Below are 26,659 nucleotides of genomic sequence, written 5' to 3'. Positions count from 1 at the left end.
GCTGGGACAGCTGAGAAGTTCAATGAAAGAGTGAAATAAAATTAATTTTTCTTGTGATTTGTCCCTGTATAATAAACCTAAAACTTCGTCAGTTGTGTTTTGTTGTCAGTGTCATCAGCTTTCAGGGCTGCCACAGTGCTGGTCAGAATACTTTGAATTCCCTATGTGTGGTTTGAATGCTTGTGAAGGCTTTGGTTTTTTGGGAGGTGTTTGGCATGGGAAAGATGAGTGAGCAGGTGATCCCCAACTGGCCAACAGCTCCCTGGAACTGGCAGTTGTCTTGGTTTGAAATGACAGGTGTCTGCTAAGGGAGGCAGGATCCTCTCTTGAAATGGAGAATGTAAACCCCCTCCTTCCAAATTATTATAATTTTGAAATTAAGGGGCTCTCAGGCAAAGGGAATAGGAATAACAGTTCTTTACTAGGAAACTTAAAACAATAAGTGCAATAGTACAAAAAAACTACTGCCAGAGTCAGAAGAGGCCCTGTCCCCCTGTGGGTCAGGGTGGTGGCATATAGTGTCAAAAAGGGGGCAAGGCAGCTGCAGATTTGGCTGCCACTTGGAAATCATTCTATAAGACTTTAAAAGAATGGAAAACTTGTAATTAAAAGAAAAGGGGGAATTGTGATTAGATAAAAGGTAGGAGAATAGACAGTGGTGAAAGTAATCTGGCCCCTAAGGAGTTACAGCTGTGCTAATTATCAAGCATTAAGAACAAGCCTGCCCTTAATAGGCCACAGCTGGATCCAATCAAGAGGGGTATTATAAAAGAGCAGGTTGGTTGGTCAAGAGGTGAGATGGTGCTTGTTGGCTGTGCTGAGAAGAAGGAGTTAGTACTGTGAGGAGCTGCCCCGAGTTATCTCTGAGAAGGTATGAAACCTTTGTAATAAGACGGCAACAGGGGCACAGTCTCATCCCATGGGGGCTCAGCCCTCCTGCAGTGCCAGCTGTGCTTCTGCTGGAGCAGGGATCCTGCACAAGGCTGCAGTTTTCCTCTGCAGCTCCAGGGCTGCTGGACATGGGCCTGCTCTTCCTCTGGGAATGCAGGGCAGGAGAAAGCTGCTCCTCTGGGAATGCAGTGGGCAAAGGCTGCTGTGCTGTTCCAGGCTCAGATTGTATCCAGGTAGGAATGCTTGGCTCCTGCCCTGGGCACAGCATCTCCCCATGGGATGCTGGAATTTGATCAGCCCTGCAGGGACACTCCCTGGCCATGGACAGCAGAGATCTCCTGGAGGGAGGATTGGCTGTAGAAGAGGTGAAGAAAACTGCCCCATGAACAGCAGAGAACTGCCCCAGCTCTGACAGATGGGGACAGAATACACACCCAGCCACATCTTGCAGCCTCAGACAGCTGTGCTGCCCTGAGCATCCTTGTCTGAAAATTCCCCTGGCACACTGCTCATGATGCATGGGAGCACCATGCTGAGGAGGGAAACCCAGACATTGTGGCTTGACTTACCCGTGGAACATCTTAGACATCAAAGCTGTGTTGTGATAACAACATCTCTGAGAGCTTGATAAGTAATTAAACTTATTTCAAAGTTATAAGTAAGCAGTCCTTCCCATTTTAACATATCCTATAAGACTTTGACTGTAAAATTGTGTGGCTGAGTACATGGAATTTTATAATCATAGCAAGGCTTTGTTTGGAAGGGACTTTAAGGATCATCAAGTTCCAAAAAAACCCCCAAAACCTACAGAATACTTCAGAACTTGGTGTTGTGTGGTGTTTTAGATCCATTTGTTGCTCGATTCCTAGCACCACTGTGTATGAAGAAGACTTGTTCAGTAGTTTCCTAAATAAAAAATGGTTAAACAATCTTTTGCCCTGAAGTGTAAGAAAAATATGTCAGAGAAAAATAAGTATGTTAAGAGCCAGAGAATTCCAGGGGGGTTAAGGATATACTCTTTAGAAATACAGCTCTTAACAAACTGATAGGGAAATGGTTGCACGCTGGGTCTGACTGATTCTGGAAACAGGAAGAAATTGCACTCCACTGTTCTTCCAAATTAGTCCCCTTGATAGAGGCTGTATGAGTACAAAATAGAAACTGAGCCAAATGGGGCAAACTATCTTAATTTTTGTTAATTAGTTTATGCACTGTCACAATTCACTGACTAAAAAAAAAAAATCTTGAACAGTTTAAAATGGTGCAATTACAGATCTAATATTTTAGAACAAAAGAAGGGTAGGATTCTTAAAGATTGTTTATTTTTTGAGGAAGGATTACATTTAGCATGTGGTACCTACAGCACTAGGAAATCAAAATTTCATAAAGATATCTGTGTTGCAAAAGTAAATCTAGGGCATGTTACCAGTTTGTAGTGGAATATGCTGAGCCTTTGCCTTACGAGGGTGAAATGTATTTGTGTCTCAGGAAAGCGCAAGCTGCAAGTGGTACGTGTTCCAAATGGAAAGGTGTGTTTTAAATGGACTGCCTGGAGATTTGGAAATTGGATTCTTCCTTCTAGCATAACTAGGCAAATCTGCAAAGCAATTGCCAGGTGGTAGGACTGCTCAATCTCGGTTCCTCTGGTGCCTCACATCATGGGGCTCTGTGCTAGAGAGCACTGAACAAATGGAAAGGAGCTTTGTTTTTCCACAGGTAGTTTCTACATTTGCATCCCAGTCTGAAGTGTTTCATCTCAGGTACATTTCTTACTCAGCCACTGAAAATGGTGTGTGCAGAACTGGTTTGAGCAGAGCATTAAGTGAACTGTCTTAAGATTTGTACTGTTTTTTTTTTTTTTGTTTTGTTGGTTTTTTTTAATTTTTAAATTTTTTTTTAAACAAAGTGTGTGTTTTAGTGTTGCATCTTTCTAGAGTTGGGAAGGGAACAATTCTGTGTGTGGAGCAGCACTGAGCCCTTCATGTGTGGTTACACCCTCACCATCCTCTGAGTTATCACAGATGACTGACACAATTAAGATGCCAAACTTGAAGCATCAGTGCATCCCAGTACTTTATCAAAAAACAAGAGGAGGCAGGCTAAATCCCCTTGCTTTTTTTTTTTTTTTGAGAAATGTTGGTAGCTTGAGAATTGCTTAAGTTGTCCAGGATCTGATGATATTGCTCCTGACAAATCAATTATCCTGGCAATACAGTAAAGGGAAATATTCTAGGTTTCATTAGGTTATTCCTCACAGTGAATTTATTATGGCAGTGATCTCTGTGAATGACAAAGTAATGAGAAACTTCTGCAGGTTACTCTGGTGTGTCAGCAGAATCTCCAAGGCACAGACTGCTGTTGCCAAACTGTCGTGGCCAAGGAGGTTGGAATTAGATGATCCTTAAGGTCCTTTCCAACCCAAACTGTTCTGTGATAAATATGGAGATAATTTCAGCAGTTGTTTTTTCAGGAGTAGAAATGTCCTAATTTAGTCTTTATTAGGGTTTAATCTGTGAGTGGAGTGTCATTCTAGCCCTGTGCATGGAGGACGTGTAACACCAGTGGCAGCCAATCTGTGGAAGGGCCCTCTGGAGTGGGAACTGTAAAAGATCTGTCCCAGGTTTTTGCTGTTAACAAACTGCCTATTTTTTGGATTGTGTTGCAAGCTTAAGTAATGTTAATAAAGAAGATTTTGTAATGTTCTGTTTTACATTGAACTATTGGAGGAAGAGATCCAATTCATTTATGCATTTGAAGATGTTTTCTTATTTCTCCTGTGATTTTTTTTTCACCACATCTGTCTGGTTGAGTGCAATCTGAAAGACAACAGGGGCACTCAGTGTTCTTTTGGAGTTGCCTTCTTAAGCCAAGATGGTTTAGGTTGAAGTATCCTGCTGATTTTCATGCTACCTGTATTCTGCACAGATCAGAAAAGAGTTCTGAACACTTACTTGACAAATACTTTGAAGATTTGGGGATGTATCTGTAAAAGATAAAGCTACTAGGGTAGTTTTCTTGTGTGAAGAGATCTGAGAGCTTTAATCACTTCAGGGAAATATCTGCAACTTGTAACTATGACATGCAGAGACACGCATGTTTATCAAGAGATATTGCTGAATTTCCTTACAAGCCAGGCATCTCTTTAATGCTTGGTGTGGTATTGTCAAGACAACCAAAGGAATAAGTGACACCAAGTGGCATTTCTAGTGGCAGAAGCACAGTGAGTATCTGTCACACTGTGTATGGTTTGGGTAAATCTAATGTACATCCTGAATTGCACTGTTATTGTCAGTGGATTAAAAACTCTCATGTCCAGAGGCTGACAGGAATATGGGGGGTGTGTGTGTCTGTATGTGGAGGATGACATCCAAATTCTATTCCTTCAACTCAGCTGGAGTTTACAAGTGAAAAGCTGAATGAAAATCATCCTGGTTTGCTAGAACTGTTTAAACCAGGTTCTAAAAATGAGCAGGATGTGGATGTTGGGAATATCTCCAGCCCCAAATCCATACCAGAACAATGTTGATGCTTGGAACTGTCTAGAACACATATCTTCAGTAAGGGAGAATTTGATATATTAAACTGGGAGGAGTAGGAATATGATCCTGGATTAGATTTGTGTAGCAGAGATTAATGAGAAAACTGCAAGCTTAACTGTGTCTGCATGCTTAGAAGGTCAGGCTGTGTGTAGGAATTTGTGAGCTAACTCAGTGTAAATCCTACATAAATGGCTTGTTTGTTTGCAAGGCCGTGAGGGGTAATTATTTTTCAGGGATAGATAATCCTACTGAGAAAATGCTTGTTAATAATTTGGCACTGATGCTGATCATGCTGAGTTCGGGGGGAGGTTCATTTGTCTGGGTCATTTAGAGCAGGATCAGAACCCCAGAGAACTGTTCAAGTGTGTTTTAATTTGAGTTCCTTCTACTCAAGGTGTTTACAACCTGTTTCAACTGCAAAGTGTCGGAATTGTAGGATAAGCCTTGCCTGTGGAAAAATCTCTGTTCCCTTTTGAAGTCCTGCCAGGACTGAAGCTGCATTCAGGTTCTAAAACATGACAGAAGTTTCTACTTTACCTCTTGGCCATCTGAAATGCTCTGTTGTAATTGCCTAACATCCAATCAAGCCTTAATGTTTTATATTGTTCCAAGATGTTTAATTTAGAATTTGAGTTTTTATTCCTATTTATGCCGGGAACATCTCCCAGTATTCTTTGTCTGTTAATGAGCAAAATGTGTAATCCCCCCCAAATGTTTTACACCTGCTTAAATTACAGCAATTTTGACAAATAGAATTAGTGAATTGAAAGTGTGTCAGAGAGCTGCTTTTTTACTGAAGTGCGTGCAGATCTTGCCATTGTGGAAGAATTAAGATGAGCCTGTACACAGGAAACTACTGCCAGCTGTAGTGTGGATCTGGATGTGTTTCAAATACAGAATCATGGTGCTTGGGTTGGAAGAGACCCCAGAGATCTCATTCCACCCCTTACCAGGGAGAGGGAATCCTTCCACTATTCCAGGGTGCTCCAAGCCCTGTCCAGCCTGGCCTTGGACACTGCCAGGGATTCAGGGGCAGCCCCAGCTGCTCTGGGCACCCTCTACCAGGCCTCCCCTTCTCCCAGGGAGGAATTTCCTCCTAAAATTCCATCTAACCCTGCCCTCTGACAGTTTAAAACTATTCCCCATTGTCCTGTCACTCCAGGCCCTTTTCACAAGTCCCACTCCAGCTCTTCTGGAGCCCCTTCAGCTTCTGGAAGGGGCTCTAAGGTCTACCCAGAACCTTCTCTTCTTCAGGCTGAGTAGCCCCAAATCTCTCAGCCTTTCAAATAAATGTAAACTTTGAGGATAAAAATTTCATTTCAGTCTCCAAAATGAAAAAGAGTTTACTAAGAATAATTTCAGGCTGTAGTGTAGGGACTTGAAACTGGGGTGAAGAGAGAAGCTCAGAATAAGAATAGGAGATTCTAGGTTTATTTAAATCTCCTAGTTGCAGGAAATGGGAACTAGTGAGTCAGTGAGAATAGCAGTAATTAGCTGCTTCACTTAGAGAAAAATGCACGCTTCAGAGGCTCCAAATGATTACTTTGCACTAGTGTTAATTCTAGAAATTACTGTGTCTTTTTATGGACCTTTCTGGTGGATGTCAGACCGAGCAAGTGTTGGGCAAACGACTGGTTATCATTTTGGTGAGGAACAACAAGTCTTGGATCATCTGAGGAGATTTTGGAGTGAAGTGGCTGCTTTGCTGATGTATTTCTTTCATAGCTGTTTAATTGACCAGTAAATAGAAAAGCAGTGGGAATTTTTCCTTTTAAGAAGAGAAAATGGTGATGATTCCAGGAAGGTTGGAAGGAAAGTTATTAAAACAATAATAAAAATATGAAACTATTTAAGGTGGGTTCAGCATGGCAGACTCACCACTAGAACCTTTGCAGAGGAAAACTCTGACTTTTATTGTGCAGAAATTACTGTGCCGGTGTAATAATGGATTTAAACTGGATTTATTTCAGAGCTTTTGAAATGCCTTTCAGTTTATTATCTAAAGTAATCCTCAGGGGGAAACAAAACTCCCTGTGGGTTTTGAAGGTGCGTGAAGACAGCATAGTCAAATGTGTCAGAGGGGTCACAATTGATGACCCAAATGTCCTTCCCAATAGTGCATTAAATTCCATTCTGTGAGAAAATATGGACAATTGGATAACTGGAGTAGCACTGAGAGAAACAGGTGTGGGGAGCTGTGAGGAAGTTGACAAGCTAACAGCTCATCATCTTGGGATAGGCTGGGGGCAGTTTCTCATAAAGAACTTGTGATTTTTTGGCGAACACTATGAGCTCTGCTTACTCTACAAACTCAATGTATTCCTGGCCATCTGAACCAATCATTCTGCTGTGGCAGGAACCACGGGAAAAAGGTGGATTTAGATGGATCAAGGAACTCAGCAGCTACAATATCTGAAGCTCCCATCCAAGCAGTGGTATCAAGTCCATCTGCCATGGCCTGCAGAGCTCAGAATGGCTCTGGTAGTATCCTGCCCTGTTGGTTTTCAGCAGGAAAATCTGGACCAGAAAATGTGATTCAGTAGATACTATTAATTTGTAATAAAAATTTAACAACATGCACATAACACTGTTTATTTCTAAATGAACTGCAGTCCACGGGAAATAAATCTCTCTGTACTTTTGGGCAATTTAGTAAAAAATGTTTACACAGGCATCCAGCTCAAAAAGCACATGGGACTAACAGCCTTTGTAGATACTGGTAATCCTGTTTCTGCCTAATATCAAAAAGACCAAGAAGTGAAACATGATAAAATATTGCAAATTATGTGTCCTTTAAGTGTACTGAGGCTATTTGATTAAAAAAGGGGCAAGTATACAGTGGCTCGAAGGCAGCATGTTTCCAGCTACTCAAAAGATGCTTTGTTGCTAAACACAAGTGTCAAGTTATTTGAGCAAAAATAGTTGTCAAGTTTCAGTACTATCAGATGTTCCCTTAAATAATGATTAGACTTTGGTGTAATGATGGATATAGTTTAATAATCTTTAATTATAACTGTGTGTTTTCAGATTTCTTTAAGCGCACAAATACTGTGTTGTGGTGTGAACCAGTCATCAAATTAATCATTTGATGCAGAAATATATGCTATTTGGATTAAATTAGTCTGTTATCACAGAGACTTAGGCACCTCCTCTGAACACCAGGACCAGCCACTGTGGGCAACTGAGCTGCTTCAAGCTGGCATTTCCTTTTCTCTTTTTTTGAAATATAAGTCAGAAACATTCAGCAGGACAATGTCCCCCCGAATGGTACAAACCCCTGGAAAAGAGGGTGCTGGTAGCCGCTTCCCTCTTTAAGTTGCTACAGTTCTAACAGGAGTTAAGATAGGCAAACAAACACTGAGTTTAGAAGAAAAATCTGGTGTAATTTAATTCCCATGGGAATGAGCAAATGCTGGCAATCACAGCTGGGAAAGCTGTGGGCTGGCCGTGGCTCCTTCCCCCTGTGCCAGCACGCCCCCACTGGGGCCTGAACCAGGCTCTGCTTTGGCACTTTGGAGCTGCTCCTTTTGAGAAATTGTAGTGCTGCCATCCTCTGTGGTGGCTTGTGAGATGGCCTTAATTATTTTTGGACCCACTCTGCCAAATTCCATCCTTGGCTGTGCTGCAGCTCTCCCAGAATAGCAGCAGTGACTTCAGCAGCACCCAGTGCTCAGAAACTGAGCTCATCAAAGTTGAAAATTTGGTGCAAAAATAGCTCAGCCTTTGACCTTTAACATATTCTGAGTTTGGAGCTGTAGTGTTGATTCCTTAGATGTACACAGAAGTGACCATATGGTTAGAGCAGAGTTATGTAAAACTGAAGACACAATTTCTTTTCAGACATCATTTGCTCTGGTTGCCTTTTGGCATTACATTTAATATGTGCTTTCTGTCACAAATAGAAAAGGTAATAATCCCTCTGCAGTTTCCTAGAAAATGTTGCATATACAAAACATATGGAAATGTTAGCCGAGTTGCAGAGAACATAAATGTTGGCTGGCAATGGAGCTGCATGCCTGCTAATGAGACATTTAATTCTGGCTGACATGGAAACCGCTGCTAATACTCTAGAATTATGTAATAAAATATATTTAGCTATTTGTCTTTAATGATTAAGCAAACAGAGAGCCCAATGTATTGAAAATAAGTATGTGCCTGAGCTGTGGAGCTCAGTGCTGCCCAGGAAAGTGATGTTTGCACCAAAATACTTCTGGCAGCTGCCTGGCTGATGCCAAAGGCAATTCAAGAGTGGTTTCCACAAAGCCCTTGTTGGTTCAACCTTTAGGGTCCAACTGGCCCAGCAATTTAGATTTGATGTCAGTTTTAATTAACCACAGCAGCACGAAGATAAGCACAGTTTATTAACTTGCCACGAGCAGGAAGCTCTGGGTAGAGCTGTCTCAGCTGATGGCCTGGTGAGGCTTTGGAGATGCAGAGGCTTTTTTTAGACGCAGTAGAGTGGAGCCTGAGAACCTTGAACAACACCAGGGTAACCACCTGAGAGCATTCAACCTCAGCGGCTTCAGAGTAGCCAAATTAAATAAATTCAATTATGAATTATTATTATAATCATAATTCCTTGTTGTGAACCTAGAACCATTCATCCATGCACCTCTCACAAATGAGGCTGCACCAACAGCTGCTGCAGCTTTGGGAAGGGAGAAGGAGGCACAATGGAGTTTGTAATGTGTCCTTCATCTTTTAAAATGTTAGGGGAGTGGATTAGGCAAAAATAAAAATATATGTTGAGAAAAAAACGAGTTGGAAAATAAGATCAACCCAAAATAAAAGTTGAGAACAAAGACTGCCCTGGCAAAGGACTGTTGTTAAATTTGTAATGGCTTAATTGATCAGCCACTGGATCTGGGTGATACAGAGCAGTTTATGAAGATAATAATGTGTTGTTAGAAGTTATTTTTTGTGTCTTTTACCATTACATAAATCATGGGATAGAGAGCACTGGAAATCTGGAAACGTGACTTTTTAATCCAAATTTTGTGCATGTCATGTACATTTGAGCATATCAGGTCCTGTTTCTGAAGAGAGGTTTTACACTGGGAAACAACAGACTTTCTTGGCTTGCTGCCCCCTCCAAGGAGAGCTGATGTTGCAGTGGCTGAGATGCAGTGATTTAATTATTCAGTTGCTTGTAATCACCAACCTAAAACATGTGTTCTTTGTATCTGTACCCACCTGGTTGGAGAGATTTTTACTTTTAACCATAGGGTTTTGACAGGGTACAGAACTTAATTTTTAAAATAAGCACTGTGTTTGAATACAAAGCTGAGGCACACAGAATGAGTAGCAATTACTTGCTCAAAAAGCACTGACCATTTCTTCTGAACTCCTCTCCTGTGAGTATTGAGAGAGAGGTGCATTTGGCAGCAGGTTATGCCCCAGGTTAAATCAGGTGAGGAAGGGATGGTGAATTCTGCTGAATCCTGAGCCTTCTTGAGCAACACCTGTGGGAGAGCCTACGAGCAGAGGTTGTGACTCACGTCCCCACAAGGTCTCTGGGACTTCACTTTCAAGGTTCAGCTGCAATAAAGCTCTTGGGTGTTAAGAACATGAATTTCAATGCCATTAAATGAAGATGTTATGTTGGATAATGGCTATTACCCCTATTTTATATTTGCCCATTTAATTACATAAACATTATTACATGTTTTAATCAATTGCCACTTTACCAAAAGTGGTAAGCTAGTGATTGGTAGGATAAAGAGTTGTCAGGCTGCTGGAAATGAAAAGCAAATAAACCTCTTCAGTTTACAAGGTTTAGTATACATTTTCACCAGTTTTGAAAGATAATCACATAACAAAATTAAATTTGCAGAGAATTCTTGACTATTGTTTGCAGCAAATTTTATGGTTTTATTACAAATGCCATTACCTGATAGACTGGTGTAACTCCATTGTTAATGGACTCTTTTTTAAAATATCACTGCCAAACAATTTATACCATGTTTATAAATAATAGAATGAGGACACTGTTGAAGGAAACTACTGCAGTGACCTTAGCAACACTGAATGCAGGCAATGAGTCTATTAAAAAGGTTTTTCACCACTGAGATTTATAGAATTGTTTCTGATTCTATAGCACACATAAGTTTTTGCTTCTCAGTGAACCAAGACTCTCAGCTGTGGCAATTGGGCTTTTATTAAAAAACGTTTATAAAATGTGGGAAAAAAAGTTATAGAAATAGCAGTGGACTCTAGAGAGAAGCATGAGCTGCATTGTGCATGGGGACACCCCATCCCTGGAAGTGTCCAAGGCCAGACTGGAAGTGGCTTGGAGCAACCTGGAATAGTGGAATGGGTCCCTGACCATGGCAAGAATGTGGAATTAAATATTTTTAAAGGTTCCTTCCAACCCAAATCATTCTGGGTTGGAAGAACTGCCACATGACTGTAGCTGTAGAGCAAAGGTGTTCTCCTGAATTCTCATGGCCAATGACTTGTGTTTAAATAAAAATGTGAGTTTGTTGGTGGAGAGGAAAATGTGATTGGAGTTCTGATGCTGTTCTAGCTACATCTCTCCATGGTGATTTTTAAGGAGTAAAGGACTGTGCTCTAGAGATGCAGGTGGAAAGCCACGCTGGATCACCTTGCACCACTGAAGTGAGAAATGTTGTCATGAATCTTTGTGATAAGCTGTGCAGTGCTTGTTATAGACTAGAAATGTTCGATGTCAATGCCTTCAGGAGCTCACTGACTCAACAAATGTCTTTACAACAAATGTCTGGAAGTGCAGTGAAGTATCATTTGTGTGTTTGTGTCCACAGCAATGAGAATTCATTTTTTCGAGCTGATTTTCCACACTGGATCCAACAGGTTTCTATATTGACTACAGACTATTGGAGACCACTCTGGCCTGTAGCTGAGGCGAGGCTCAATAGAGAAAGAGCTATTAATTCATTTTTCTGCCTTGACACTTCTGAGGTGTTACAGTCAGTTTTCTTGCACTTCTAGATCACACCTTGGTGAAAAACTGAGGCAATAAGTCCCTCCCATACTTAAAAATATCCTCTTGCCTCTTCTGTGTTGGACACTCACTCTCCCAAGTGCTGCTTTTCATTGCTATTCTTAAGAATTCTGTCTTCATGTTTCAGTTTCTTCAGGCCAATAAAGAATAAAAACCCGTGTCACTGAGGAAATGATGAAGTCAGAACCTGAGTCCTGAATTTTATCTTTCTATGGCAAATCTCAGTCTGTGTCATTGGCTGCCCTTCTCAAGGACATAATGTGACCGAAAGTTGCACAAAATGTTACACTGCTGGAAGAATGGTTTTAACAACAGAAGCAGCTATTTTTATTATTGATTTAAATAATCTTGCGAGGTTAAAAGAGCATCCCATTAACAAATGGAGTCCTTCCCAAGCCCCTGCTTCACAGCCTCTTGCAGAAATCCCATTGTGCCCCTTAAAGCCCTCTGCTAATTAGGCATTTGTTGGCTTATTTGTCACTTGATCACCTTCCATATGGATTTTGTAGTTGAAGAGGGTTTGGTGACTCTGAACCACCAGAAAGTCATTAAAATGTGATTTTTTTTTTCTTTCTAATCCATGATGTAGTTTTTTCTTGTTTCTTCTGTCAGGGGTAGTTTAATCTTCCCCATCTAGGCTGGTGCAGTTTCTGCAGTAGATGTTCCTTTCTTCAGCATTAACTTCAGCGGGGGATAAAGGGAGGATGCCACTTGGCTGGAGACAGTTTTGATGCCTCAGGTTTTGGCTTTTATATTTTTCAGATTCTATTCTGCTTTAGTGTGTGGGTCTGGGCTTCACATTAAGGTATTTTGAGCTCTCTTCACAGAGCAAGGAGACAAAACAATTCCTGCTCTAGCTGGGGACCAAGGACAAATGACCAAATCTCAGCCCCAAGAGCACAAACAACGTGGAATAAAAAGAGAAAAACAAGCAGGATGGGACTGCATGGGCTGGGGCTGGAATTGGACAATGAACTCCAACATGCAAATGGAGCAGAACTGATCACAGTGAAAGACCCCGTGAGCGCTCGTGCATTTTGGGATCATTTTGGTTCCTGTTGGGTGTAGCCTTCATAAGGCATCAGTTCTGGGTTGTGAGCATCTTTCTGTGTCTGTGGGTCACCATGACTCAGGCTTTGGACAGCATTTGTAAGAGGAGTGTAGTTTGGTACAAAGCCCTGGTGTTTTATGGGCAGCAGTGTTTGGGTATGTACTGAAACGCAGCAGCCATGCATGGCTCAGGTCATGGAATCAGTGGAAAAGTCTGCAGCTGGCAGTCATGGACCTGTGGGAAACCAGCTTTTCCTAATTCTGAGCATAGTCCCACAGTTATTTGGTTTTATGTAAAAAGCAAAGGCACTGCAAGCTTCTCCCCTCCCAAGGCCTTTTGGAAGTGGCAAAGCAGACCCACTTTTGCACACACTTCATCTCTCAGGGAGGACTGGGGAAGTGTTTATGTCACAATTTTTACTTTAAATATCTACAGCAAATATTTGAGGTAATATGAGATCAGTCTTGTTCTGAGAAGATTTTTCTTACAAAAAGCTCCCAAAATCATAATTCTTTTAATAACATTCATTTCCAGAAGAAAAACTTTTTACAAACAGTAGACTGTCTCTTTAAAAAGTTCTTCTCTATTATCCAACAATTTCCCAAGTGAATGAATTGTCCTCATGAATGATACTGAGCTCAACTTGCCATTTATATTCATATTTATCAGCGAATCAAACAATTTCATAGCTAAATTAATTCAGTATGACTCACATTTAAGAATTAAACCCCATGGGCCTGATTTTGCCCTAATACATGGAAAAGGGATGTGCTTATGAGATTTAGAATTTCTGGGTTTGTACAAACGCTGCTGTCTGTAGTACATCAGTGAGGGGAAGTGATTTCTGAGCCTTTTTCCAGTGTTATACACAAAAATGGATGTAAAAATGTGGGAAGTGTGCAGCAGGTAGATAATCATAAATTTCATAAAATAACAACTACAAATTAAGTTACAGAATCTTAAAGTGAATGGAAATATTAATTTATTTTCCCCAGCACAATGTATAATCAAGCTCCAGAGCTCATTGAAAGAATCTTATTCCTGACTCAACAAAAATGGCGAGAGAAAGATCATTCTGTGGCTAACAAATTAATGGGGTTAATGCAGCTTTTGACTTCAAAAAAAATCTTTATATTACGGATTGTCAGAAGATTGTAATGGTAAATTCTGCTTTACAGCACCCTGTGAAGAATTCTTATATTCTGCTTAAAGTGGCTGCTTTGCCTCTGCTGGAAACCAACTGTGGAGGTAGAGGGACTTCTTGTTATATTGTCCATGAACATATTTTGTCATACTTAACATATGGCATGTTCAGTGTCTGTTCTGTGGCCTTCAGAGTGACTTGAAGGTAGTTCAGAGAGACCCCTTGCTCTGATCTGTGCTTCTGCAGCCATCCCTGTGATAAAGGGATGGATAAAGGGAAAGGATCCCTTGCTCTGTCTCAGTGTATGAGGTAGTGAAGTGACCCTAGTCCTGTCCCCTGGGAATGGAACACTGGGAAAAGGTCAGAGCACTCCTGCAAAGCAAAGCCTCACCTCACAAATCCTTTCCTAGCAGGAGGGGATCAGGAGTACTGAGTCAGTTTGTACCACAGCAGGTGCCTGGAGGATGAGAGACAAAGGATCTAACTGGAAATGAGAGGTTTTGGACTGAATAAAAGGGAAAAAATATGAGGGCAGTCAAGCAGTGGAGGAGGTTTTCCAGAGGGGATGGGCAGTCCTCTGGGGAGGTGTGGAAGACTCCGTGGTAAGCTCAGGGCTGATCCTGCTTTGAGCAGGGGCTTGGCCTGAGGCCCCTTCAGCCCAGATTATCCCATGTTGCTTTGCTCTGCCTTAACAAGGACAGGTGTCAGACTCACTTTCTGGGAGATAGAGTTGTTCTTTGGCAATAAACAGCTTAGGACAATAAACACAAGTGTGTCTGAAGACAGGCTGGTGCACCTGCTGGAAACCTGCATCTTTATGTCAGGAAGAATCTGCTCTTTAAAACAACACCGTACACCTGGGTTTGGCGCTCAGGCTTTTAGAAGACTCATTTTGCAGCAGAGCATTTTGACAGCTTCTTTTTCAAGTCTTTCCTGGTTGCTGTAATTTGACTTTTGAAGCAGCTCAGCTCTTCAAAGCCAGCAGTGAGACAGCACCAGCCAAGGTCTGCCGGGCGCTGCCGGCGGCTCCGCGGTGCCTCGTTCCTTCAGCTGTCATTTGTCAGAACACACTCGTGTAAACTTAATGAACAATGTGCAAAGCCATTAAAAACTCAATTACGGCCTTCTCTTTACTGCAGACGTGAGAGAAGGCAAACATAAAGTGCTGATGTGTAAACACAATAGCCACCATCTGCTGCAGAGCAGCGTTTCGGCTCCAGGAACAGGAGCTCTGCTGCAGATGCATCAATAATAGGACGCTTATCAAGGCATCATTATCCACCAAGCAGGGGAAAAATTGAAATTTATGGCCAGCTAGAGAGCACTTCATGGTTTAATTCCCCAATTTTCAGTGGTATGTTTAATAACTAGGAGAGAGTGGCGTTTTATGTTCCTGCCTTTGGAAAGGATTTTTGAAAATGAATTTATTTACAGTCTCCCCATCCTTCTTGCTTCTGACTGATCTGAGCATAACACATTCATTTTTACATAGTCAGGGTAAAACCAGCAAGATATCAATTAATTTAACCAGTTGATCCAAGAATACCATGTTTAATTGACCTTACGTTCAATTTGCTTGAATGAGCTTATACTTTTCTGTCAAATAAACATAAAAAAGAACTTTTATCCAGCATAGATAATTTTTTCCTCCAAATTCCATTTTTTTCAGTTTAGTGTAGACTTGGAAACTTGAACTTTTGTGAGGGAGTAAACAAAACAATGAAACTCAATGATATTTTTGTTTCTTTTTTACCCCAATTGGATATGCAACAGTCTAAACAAGAGTTTCTCCAAGATACCTTTTGTTTTATTCATATTCTTGCCTGGAGACATTCAGGAGGCTTTCAGTCACCTATTAGTCAATAATTTCCATTTGTGACATGTTAATTCATTCCTTAGTCCTTTGTATGAGTAGAAACTGTGACAAGTGATTTGTTGGTGCCAGACCAGATTGCATCTTTTTTATTTGCACATATAGGCCTATAAATTGAGAATAAGTCCCTTCAGCTCTGTGCTCAGCCTAAAAGAGGCTGTCAGACCCTAAATCACAATATGTCAATTTTCATTAAGGATAATGGGGAAAACCACATTTGTCTTTAAAAGGCTGGCTTGTCTTTTGTTTACTTTCTCCTGGTGGGACTTGTTTTCATGATCTCTCACCTACTCTAAATGATGGATCTTGCACACACAAGTTCCATAGACAAATTTGGAAATTTGTAATAGGACAGTGGATCTCATCTGTTGATCTTGGAGCATGCAGAGCAACTTTGTGAAGGTCCTGGAGGACAGGATACCTGTTCAAGTTCACACTGTGGGGGGGGAAAAAAAAAAAAAAAGGAAAAATGTCTATTTGGGGCCTATTTTTAGGATATAGGGTATCGTTTATTCACAATTGAATTTTATATTAAATGTTGTTAGATTTATGTATTCATAATATGTATGTATATATATATCTAAAATTTATATGTATTTAATATTTATATATTATTTATATCAGTGATTACCTTGATGGAATTACAAGCTTTCAGCTCCTAAGATGGCCAGGCTTGAGGTGTTTCTCTGGATCCTGTGGGGTGAGCTATGCCCAGGGTATCCCAGGGAAAGGTTTGTGGGGAAGCTGCCACTCCAAGGCTCTGCAGCAAGAAAGGACTGTGGTTCAGTTCCTAGGGAACAAATCCCTTTAAACAAGGTGTGAGTTCTTTTCTCTGGCAGAGATGGCTCTGTAAGTGGATATTTTTCATCTTTTTCACTGTCATAAAATAATACCTCTTATCAAGACTTTTCCTGAAAAAGTTGTGTTTCTTATAGGATTTCCTCCTGTATCTCTACACACATTGTATTAAACAAAAACATATGTTTTAAATAAGAAGGTGGCAATAATTTATCCATGACAAATGTTTGCAAGGCTATTTCTTTAGTAATTAAGACTAATTATTTTGATAAGCGCTTTTTGGTGGATGGGTATTATTCTTGTTGGTGTTGTCACCAACACTCCCCACTCTCCCCAGAACTGTCAGCAGTTGCACAAAAGGCCATGAATAGCTTGTGATTCATTATTTTGTGGGTGGTGAAAAATAAAATTGTAATTATTGCTTGGAACTTTTTATAAAAGCTGATGTTTTTTCTCCCAGAGGGATGCTTGTTATTTTTATATATGGATCTGTAAAAGTGAAATACTCCCTAACTTTTGCTGTCATTGAAGCACTTACCTCCCCCAGTGCAGTTCAGGGCTGCATGTGTTAGACACAGCACAGATCAGAGCAGTTCTTTAGGGCAGGATACTCTACATACTATCCAAATTAAAAAGAGAAAAGTTGAGAGGCATGCCCAGAAGTGGAATGCTCTGCCAGGTGCTGTGCAATCAATTGTGGTGTAAAAATCCCGTTTTCCTGGCTGCCTCCCCAGTGTGGGAGGCACTTGGTCAAAAATCCTGGGAATGCACAGGAGCTCTGCTGCTCCTGGAGTGATTCTGGGCTGCACCTGCCTCCTCCAGGGTGGGATCTGCCACATGGAGAACTTGTCTTCACTGAACTCCAGTGGTCTGACATGCCTCAGGCAGAGCCTTTCACAGCAGCTGCTGCACTCCTCCAGACCATGCCACCCTGGCTCAGTGGTTTCACAGTGTCTTCCCTCCCAAATTCTCTGCAGAGGAGTGGTTCTTGCAACTCTGTACTGACAGAGATCCTGGAATCCCACAATGGGTTGGGTTGGGAGGTACCTTAAGGCCAATTCAGTCCCACCCCTGCCATGGCCAGGGAGACCTTCCACTATCCCAGGGTATAGGTGTAGTGCTCCAAACCCTGTCCAGCCTGGCCTTGGATACTTCCAGGGATCCAGGGGCAGCCACAGCTGCTGTGGGCACCCTGTGCCAGGGACTCAGCTCTCTCACAGGGAACAATTCCTTCCCAGTTTCCAATCTAAATCTCCCCTCCTTCAGCTTAAACCCATTCCTTCTTATCCTGTCCCTCCATCCCTTGTCCCAAGTCCCTCTCCAGATCTCCTAGAGCCCCTTTATGCACTGAAGGTGCTCTAAGGTCTCTCTGGAACCTTCCCTTGTCCAGGTGAACCCCCCAGCTCTCCCAGCCTGGCTGCAGAGCAGAGGGGCTCCAGCCCTGGTGGATCTGGGTGTCACAATCAGCCTGCCCCAGCCTGGCTGTGTCAGGATCCCAGCCTGCTGCCTCAGCTGACAGCCTCTGCTGCCTCTCCAGGCCTGCTGGCACCTGGGCTTGCTGATAATTACTGTTCTCAGCTCATAGGAACAGAACCCAGATTGCAGTTTCTCAAAAGTTTAGTTTATATGAGTAGATTTTTAAGAGTAGTGTGTATACAGTACATGCTGAAGAAGAGGATTTTATGGTTGACTGAGAGCAGAGTTACATCAGCAATGGGCATTTGTCAGGATCCTAATTTTTAGACAGAAACCAGAAAGTTTGGATTCAGCTCTAACATTTCTGAACATTGCTGAAAATCTAGAATTTCTTGACTTGGGAGCATTTTGGTTTTTGTTTTTCCTTCATTTCCACTGAAAGGCAGCATTGCCAGAGACCATCTTGCCTATAAATTTTCTTAGAGTGTCTTCCTGTTCCCCAGCTGTACTTGCATTGCCCTGGAATTTTCCAAGGTCTTTAGAGTGTGTAACTGTATTAATTTTTTTTTTAAGATTGACTGCCTCCTGTTGCTTCTTTACAAAATGAATATATATCATGTAAACACAGGGGGGAAAATTTTCTAAGAGAAAGTTGCTTGTAGCTGTTATAAATTCATAATATATGACTGTTCACTGCACAGAATTGATCTAATGTTTGCCTGGCTCATCTGAGTCACCTGCTATGGTGAGGAAAAGGGAAAGTCAATAGGTCAGAAGTGAGGCAGGGCTTTTCAAATTCAATCTTCTGTGAACTGCAAGAGGCCAGCAGACAAACCCATCTGCAGTGTGGCTTGGCAGCAGCAGCATCAGAGCCAGAAGTGTCAAGAGGGCTGTGTTTGATTAAAAATTATCATGCCTGGCTGCTGACACACAGATTCCCCCTGCCCCATCCCGGTGTTTTCTTTAGTTCTTTCTGAGTGTGAGTGTCTGCACCCACATAAAGCAGATCCTGTAACCAGAACTGAATCAAATAACTCTCATCATGTTCTCCCTTATTGCTGACATTTGTCACCTTGATGCATCTGTGAGGAGATGAGTGGAGACACAATGTGCTATAAAATAACTGCTTGATGAATCCAAATGCGAGTTCAACATCAAGTGCCACGGTTAATATGATGCAGACTTCCAGGTTAACAAACTCATGAATTGCCTCAGTATACATTTCCCTCCCTAAATTCAGCCTACCCTTCCCTCCCACAAGAATTATTGTCCTGTTGCATTATTACAAGTAAAGATGTTGCTGTTCTGTTGACAACCCTCACTTGGTTGGGCTCTGAAAATTGGGGTTTTCTTAATATGACCTTCAAATATTCAGGTGCCAGGGTTCACAGGTATGGACTGGAATGAGGGGTGTTAGTTGATGCAGGCAAATATCAGCTGAGAGCTTGCTCTGTTGTTTTTGTGTTGAACCACAGAATTGTTAGGGTTGGAATTTATTAGTTTTATAGATCATCAAATCCAACCATCAACCCAACACCACGCTCACCACTAAACCACATCCTCAAGCACCACGTACACACATTTCTTGAACGTTTCCAGGGATGGTGACTACTCAGTCTCTTCCAGTGCTTTCCAACACTTCGCATGAAGAAATTTTTTCTTAATATCCGATCTAAACCTTCCCTGGTGCAACTTGAGTCTGTTTTCTCTCGTCCTGTCACTTGTTACCTTGTATTGAGTGTGTCTTTGGTGTGCAGCAGGAGAACCTGGTTGTTGTGGTGCAACTTGAGTCTGTTTTCTCTCGTCCTGTCACTTGTTACCTTGTATTGAATGTGTCTTTGGGGCACGGTGTGCAGCAGGAGAACCTGGTTGTTACTTGAAGTGGGAATGTGCTTTTGTTTAGAGTGACTGTGTGATCACAAGGTGATAAAATAATACAGGCAAGCCAGCATTTCTATTTTGATTTGCAAGTTATTTAATTAAAGTGGTTCTAGCTAGCCCTGAATCTATGGTGTATATACCTTGCAATTTTAATATCCTTTCTCTCCCTAACAGCTGGCACCAAACAGCTGCTTCCTTCGGAGGAATGGTTTGTTTTGTGGCTTGCGAGGGACCCGCTGACTTTTCAAACAGAGCTGTTTACACCAAAAATCCAAACAAACCCACTCTTTATTCTCTTTTTCCTTTGCTCTGCAGGCTCCTTCATGATGGTGAACAGCTCTGGGCGAGCGTCGGGGCAGAAAGCTCACCTGCTGCTGCCCACGCTGAAGGAGAATGACACGCACTGCATCGACTTCCACTATTACCTGTCCAGCCGCGACCGCTCCAGCCCCGGCTCCCTCAACGTCTACGTCAAGGTCAACGGGGGCCCCCAGGGCAACCCCATCTGGAACGTGTCAGGAGTGGTGACCGAGGGCTGGGTGAAGGCAGAGCTGGCCATCAGCACCTTCTGGCCACATTTTTACCAGGTAGGGGTTTGTAATATTTTTCCCTCTCTCTCCTTTGGATGGCTATTGTTAGTTTTGAAAATCGTCGCTTCCCTCCCTGAATTTTCCTCTCAGAATAAATTGACCTATAGTGGATATATAGGCAGCTTGACATATTTCTTTCCTCCTCACTTTTTTCTTTAGTTGTTGGCAGGCCACGGACTGATGCATGGGAGGCAATTATTGACAAGATCCACACAGTCATGATGAAATTGCCGCTTTTATTGGCACTTTCCGTGGCCCTGTGTGACTGCAAACAAAACATTTTCTGGATATGTATCTCTGCAAAAATCTCCCTGGATTATTTTTGGACCTGGGTTGGTTCCACAAGAAGGAACGTTTTTTGACTTGGCTTTGCATCTTGTGCCCATATGAGGGGTGTAAGGACATAAGGTACTAATAAATTCTTGTACCACAGTATCATATGTGGATATTATTCACTAGATCCTCAGCTCCTCCTCTTTTTAGCACAGCTTTATTCATTCTGTTAGAAGATTATTTTTTTTTTAGACAAGGACAAAGCCAAGGAATGTAATGGCTATGCTATTTTTTCATTATATTAGTTGTACACTGACATATTAGTTGTCTGCTTCAAACTTCATGTGGCAACTTTGCAGCCATTGTTTTAATTTCAGTTAGATAATTCACACACAATGGACTCACATACTGCTTTTTATTTGTTGAAGGATACTTTTGTCTTGTTTTAAGTTGAAGACACACACCAAAAAAAAAAAACAAAAAAAAAGTCTGGGAGGTAATTGCATCCTAAACCTTGCAGGAGATTTGATGTCCATGTGATACTAATAAAAGCCATGAGTGAGACAGGCACCAGGATAGAAGGAACTATGAAAAGGCAGCAAATAGTCTGTGTATAAAAACCAGCAGGTAGAAAAGCCTCTCTTTTTCTTGCTTCTAATAACTGGGTAGGAGGTCTGTAAAATCTGAGCTGGAGGAAGAAGCTTTAATGTTCTGCCTCTGAAAGAGTTGTGGATACCAGCAGAATCCACAGAGTGCACCAGGTGGGCGAGAGGGAAGGATAAAGAGATGCAAATGTGTGGGAAATGGTGTTTTAAGGGCAGTGCACAACTTGTGACTGTTCTGAAGGCACACTGGAGTGCTCCTACTCCATTCATATTAACGTGATCCTGGGCATGAAGCAGAATTTGCTTCATCGTTGGTGCTCCACAGAGATGACAGAAATGATCTTTCACCCAGAAAATCGGTGCTTGAAAAACCTGCAAAAGGCAGTCAGATCTCACACTAAGAGGGATCCTGCTCTCAGATATATCAATAGGAGGCTTCCTGAGCCTCACTTAGGTCTTTTACAAGTACTTTGGCAGGTCAAGTTTGCTTTTCTTGGGCAAAAGAATCCTTTAAATCAAACAAGAATTTTCTACTGAAGCACAAAACTGAATGGATTGGAAGGCAGCAGTACCTGCCCAGGAGTAGTTCCTTCCTAGAAAATGCAAGGGGCTTCTTTTTAAATTTGTGATAAGTGAGAGTGATGTTTCCTACTAGTCATCCTTGTATTTTTGTTCCTTAAGCATAGCTTTTAAAATCTGAGATCTGTCCTGGATATTATGGGGGTCTAGTAGACTGATTTCAGCCTCTGGTTTTATAATTCATCTTCTTGGTGGTCTGTAGTCTTGTGAATTTCTACATTTAAGCAAGGTTTAAGAAAAAATAAAAAGAAAAAAGAGAACTTGAAGCTTGAAAAAATGAAGAGGAAATATTATTGATGTTTGCCAGCCTAAAATAATGCTGCTGTCTAAGTAAGTTCAGAGGTGGGAAGTTGACAAAACTTGGGTGTGTTGCTGCCTGAGAAATGTTTTATTTTTCACACTCATGTTCTAGAATGTGCCATTGCAGTGTTATTTAATAAAATCCTAGGAGGGCTTGGGTTAGAAGGGACCCCAAAGATCATCTCATTCCACCCTCTGCCATGGCAGGGACACCTTCCACTGTCCCAGGGTGTTCCAAGCCCCATCCAGCCTGGCCTTGGGCACTGCCAGGGATCCAGGGGCAGCCACAGCTGCTCTGGGAAATCTGTGTCAGGGCCTCACCACCCTCAGAGTTGCCATTTCTTTGTCAGATTTAAATCAAAATTGCATTCCTGGAGAACTCTCTGCACACAAGAAGCCTGACAGCCTGTTCTGTATTTTGAAAAGATCATGCAAAACCAACATTTTCGCTAAATATTGAACTCTGCATCAGGCAAAATGTCAATTATCCTCCTAATGCACTTAAACCACACCATCCTGGACTGGGATGTGCACCAAAAATTCAGCCAGGCAGAACAATCTGAGTCTCTGTGCCTTGGTCTGAGGCTTTGTCAAGTACTTTGAACTTTGGAGATGTGGCTAGTGGAAAACTGGTATCCAAAGCAGCTGCCAGAGGTTGTGTTTTAGGCCTGGCAGTTCTGTGCAAGGGTCACAGGAGTCATCTGGCTGCAGAAGCACTTAGCTGAGACAGAAACGTGGGGAGATTTATCATGTCTACCCTGGAGTTACTTGTACTTGGATTCTAAGCCTGCAAATGTTTTCCAGCGTAGCGAGAAAAAGCTCTAATGGTTCTTGGAGAAAGGTAATACGTGTAATCTTGAATTACTGCTTGCCATAAGGATGAACTCGGTCCCAGAATGCACCAAGGGCAGCACTAGAGCCTGCCAGAAAGGTGTTTTTTTGATGTATAGCAAGGAATGTTATTGATCCATGCCTGGAGAAAAGTGTTGTAGCACAACAGATGAGCTGGGCCAGGCTGCTAACACAGACATTGTTGGTAAATCACAGTGCTGCGACGGGGGCTTGTTCAGTGGGAAGGAAACATGAAATGACTTTGTATTTGCAGACCTCAGGAGCATTTAAGAATGCTTTTTGAAAAGTCAAGCTTTGTATTTTGTCAACTGTATTAATTTCTATGGAGTTCTTTAAATGCAAAGCATTATGAATTACAAAGCATTGCCTGTCTCAACAACCATGCTGCATTTCCAGCTGAACTCAAAAGGACATGAGTGATACAGAGCATGAGATTTGCAGAAATGGGCCCCATAAACATTTATCCCTGCCTTTTTCCCATGTTGGGGCTCAATCCCCAGTTTTCAGGAAAGCCTGTGTGCTTCTGTGCTTCTCACTTTGATAGGGATGAGATGCTTCAAAATACACAAAAAAGACAATAATGTGTAAGTTTGAACTGGGAAAGGGCTGGGAATATCTGAGTGTAAAGCAGAACAGAATGAAACAGTCAAACAAAATTGCTTGAATTGAGAGGAGTCCTCTACTCAGTGGATTCTGCAGCAGAGGACAGGGATTTTTTAGAGGCTGAGTTGGTTATTATTAGGTTGCATTGTGCTTTATTAAAGACCCTGCACATGTTGGAGATTAACCAAAGCCAATTCTCTGTTTATTGGTGCTTACTTTTGCCATCCACTCATAGCTGATGCCAGCGCCTTGGAGAACTTATCAAGTTCTTGACTTGCAGATAATTGAGAATTACTTTGTTGTGGCTTATGACTTTTCACAAATGTAAAACTGAAATAAGATTTTGTAGCTGTAATGTTGCACTTGAATTCAGGTCTGAAGGGAGTTCCAGTAGAGCTTTGCATGACCTTCCCAGTAAATGTAATTTTTATCATGAATGATATTTAATTGCTAAAGTAATTATAATTTCCATACTAAAGACTCCTATTTTATACTCTTATTTTATACAGTCCCTAAAAAGCCTATCAAGGACCTTGATAGCACAAACACTTGCTAATGGTTTTTGGATTATTTTATCTTCCAGTGGCTTGCTTCTTCCTAGTATTTCCTGGGCATCCTAATAGTTGTCCAGTCCCCTCTGGAAGAGAACTTTGTTTCTATGTATTATTAGCACCTGAGCTTTTCTTAGTTGTCTTAGCCTGTTTTTATACCTTTTTTTCCTTATGGATGTATTTCAGGAGATCTCACATCTGACTGTGTTTTAAATTGGGGGAAGAGATCTTAGGAAGCCATGAAAACATAAGAAGCCATGTTCTGGAAGCCCAAATGCAAAGAAAAAGGAACATCAGCAATTCTATAGTTAGGAAGGATATTTCTGGTCTATTTTCATCCAGGGCAGTATTTGGCCAGTTGAGTATTAAATCTTTTGATGCAGGAGATAAAGAAGTGGCTGAACAGTGACAGGCTGGGAATGCCAGCTCTTCTGTAGAACAAAAAGAACTGTTGAAAACTAGGTTTAAATAGTTAACTCTCTGTTCTAGTTGTGAATTTTAGAAGTTGTAAATGACTGGAATGCATGGTCACTGATTCAGGGAGAGAATTGTAGTGCTTTCTCCAGTTGTAGTGTTTTCTCCAATCTTTCAAGGCATACTGAGAACAAGATATCAAATTGTTATCCACCTAATGTTCTTGGACTGGTGCTTAAGAGAATATAGGTGTATGTATACCCAGGGCACGTATTCTTTTCCAAATCAGAGATGCACAGAGCTGTCTTTAATCCTATTGAATGTTGCTCTAATCCTTTGTTTTGCTTTCCCAACAGATTTGATGTTGCATTCACACACTGAATTGCCCTGGTATCCCTTCATTGTTGACAAAATGCTTTGAATGACTCAGACTTGGAATAACAGCAGAATGTGGTGACTGCTGAAATTACTGATATAAATGTTCTTTCTCAGAATTTTTTCTCTTTTGTATTTCAGGTGATATTTGAATCTGTCTCTTTGAAAGGACACCCTGGGTACATAGCTGTGGATGAAGTCAGAGTCCTCGCCCATCCCTGCAGTGAGCACTCTTTATTTTTCTGACTGTACCAACGTGGTGTAGGCCACAGTTTGTAGTCTAAAGGAGAGATTTACCCAGTTGGGTCAGCACTAAAATGTCTCCCTCCAAGACCCCTAAGGACAGTCAGCCTTGCATAATTACCTACCTCTGCAAGCTGTGCAAAAGGAAAAGTTGCTCTCAGTTTATGGCTAGTGGAATTCTCTCTTCTTTACTTGCTAATAAACTGATGGTTTTATTGTTTCTTAATCTTATTGCTGTAGAAAACAATCTAAAATGCTTCTCATAACAACCAGTGTGGTTAATTTCTGAAAATAACAACCAAACAAATAGTTTCAGTGTTTCCTTGGTAAGAGGCCTGTCCCAAAGGTTGGTTTCAACATATTAGACCTGCTCAGAAAGCTGTGAAGATACAAAAAATTAATCTTATTCAGACACTGCACATATACAGGAGTAGAAATTAATGCAGGTTAATCACACTATTCAAAAATGTTAGTGCTGCATTTCTTCTATTGCAGACACAACAATAAGATGAGATTTATTTGCTTTTTTATGTTTAAAGAAGCATTGTGCCTCAGTCTTTGAGTCTGAACTTGTTTGGTTCCTTTACCCACCTTCAAGTGGGGCTTGAGGACTTTGCATATTTTATGGATGTAATGCACAGTTACATGTAAAGATCTTCTTTAACAGCCCCTTTTTCTGGCTCATGGTTTCAGTAAGTCAGTGACAGCTGCTCACAAAAAAATTATGGATCTTATAGATGGAGTGAAATCAGCTGATTTTGCTGTGATCAGAATGTCAAAGAACATCTGCCATTCTATGTGACAGACATGGTTCTGCTCAAGTTTAACAGGACATTTCTGATAACTGCAGTATGCTTAATTGCTGCTTAAGTAAATTATATTTGATTTTACCATGTGCTCATTGCTCAGGCCTTTGGGTGCATTTACTTCATTAAGGAATACTTACAGTCTGTATTAACCAGATGTTGCTGATAACTGGCAGCATCCAGACAAATCCCCAAATGGTCTGTGCCTTCCACAGCGTGTTGGGTGATTGCTGCTCCCTTCACTGGGATAGAGGCCACTAAACAAGCCCTGGGGCAGAGCCTCAACAAGAAAATGATGGGATTTAAAGCAGTTAGGCAGGATGCTGTGTTGTATCCCTGCTTAATTAAGTAAACTGATTTTGAATCCATTTTTTCAAGTATACACAGGTCCTTGTCAAAATTAAATGCATTCTTGGTGACTCAGCAACACAATGTTTGAAACAGAGCTGATGGTTGGAGTTTTTCCTCAATCTGTTTGCAACCCCCAGCATACAGAGCTCATTACAAGCTGAAGTTCTCTGCAATGGCTGTAAATGCTGCTCCTGTCTGGTTCCCAGTGCTCCTTTTGTTGTTCAGCAGTGTCAGTCACCAGGGTGAACGTCACCCACGTGTTCCCTTTCCTTGTACAGCCTTTGCCCCTCAGATTCTTTTACAATTGTTGTAAATCAAAACACGGGGACTGTGAAGCTCTTGGTGGCCCTGGAGGTTACTTAAATCATTGGTCTTATTTCTTCATTTCTGCTTTACCTTCACAGATGACAAAGGCAGGCAAACCAAAGTCAGCAAAAAGCAGTGAAATGCCCCTAATGACACAGTAATACAGAAAAATAAATGTCTTGCTGGTGCTGCCTTTTGTTTTCCTTTGTCCTGTGAAGCAAAACACTGGAATATCC

General features: G+C 41.5%; 1 protein-coding gene across 10 annotated transcripts in view; it reads left to right on the top strand.

Annotated features, from left to right (window-relative positions):
- PTPRT (protein tyrosine phosphatase receptor type T) overlaps window positions 1–26,659 on the top strand; it is a 452,765-nt gene that overhangs the window by 150,746 nt on the left and 275,360 nt on the right. For all 10 annotated transcript variants that reach the window (XM_039728161.1, XM_039728157.1, XM_039728164.1 and 7 more), the window contains exons 3-4: window positions 19,891–20,162; window positions 24,859–24,940. In XM_039728161.1, the coding sequence (XP_039584095.1) occupies window positions 19,891–20,162; window positions 24,859–24,940 (354 nt within the window). The remainder of the gene's footprint in view (window positions 1–19,890; window positions 20,163–24,858; window positions 24,941–26,659) is intronic.

This window comes from Passer montanus, unplaced genomic scaffold (assembly GCF_014805655.1).
Source record: "Passer montanus isolate IOZ18808 unplaced genomic scaffold, ASM1480565v1 scaffold64, whole genome shotgun sequence".
NCBI classification, from domain to species: domain Eukaryota; kingdom Metazoa; phylum Chordata; class Aves; order Passeriformes; family Passeridae; genus Passer; species Passer montanus.
The sequence above is the reverse complement of the archived record's forward strand: the minus strand, read 5'-3'. Positions and strand labels throughout refer to the sequence as shown.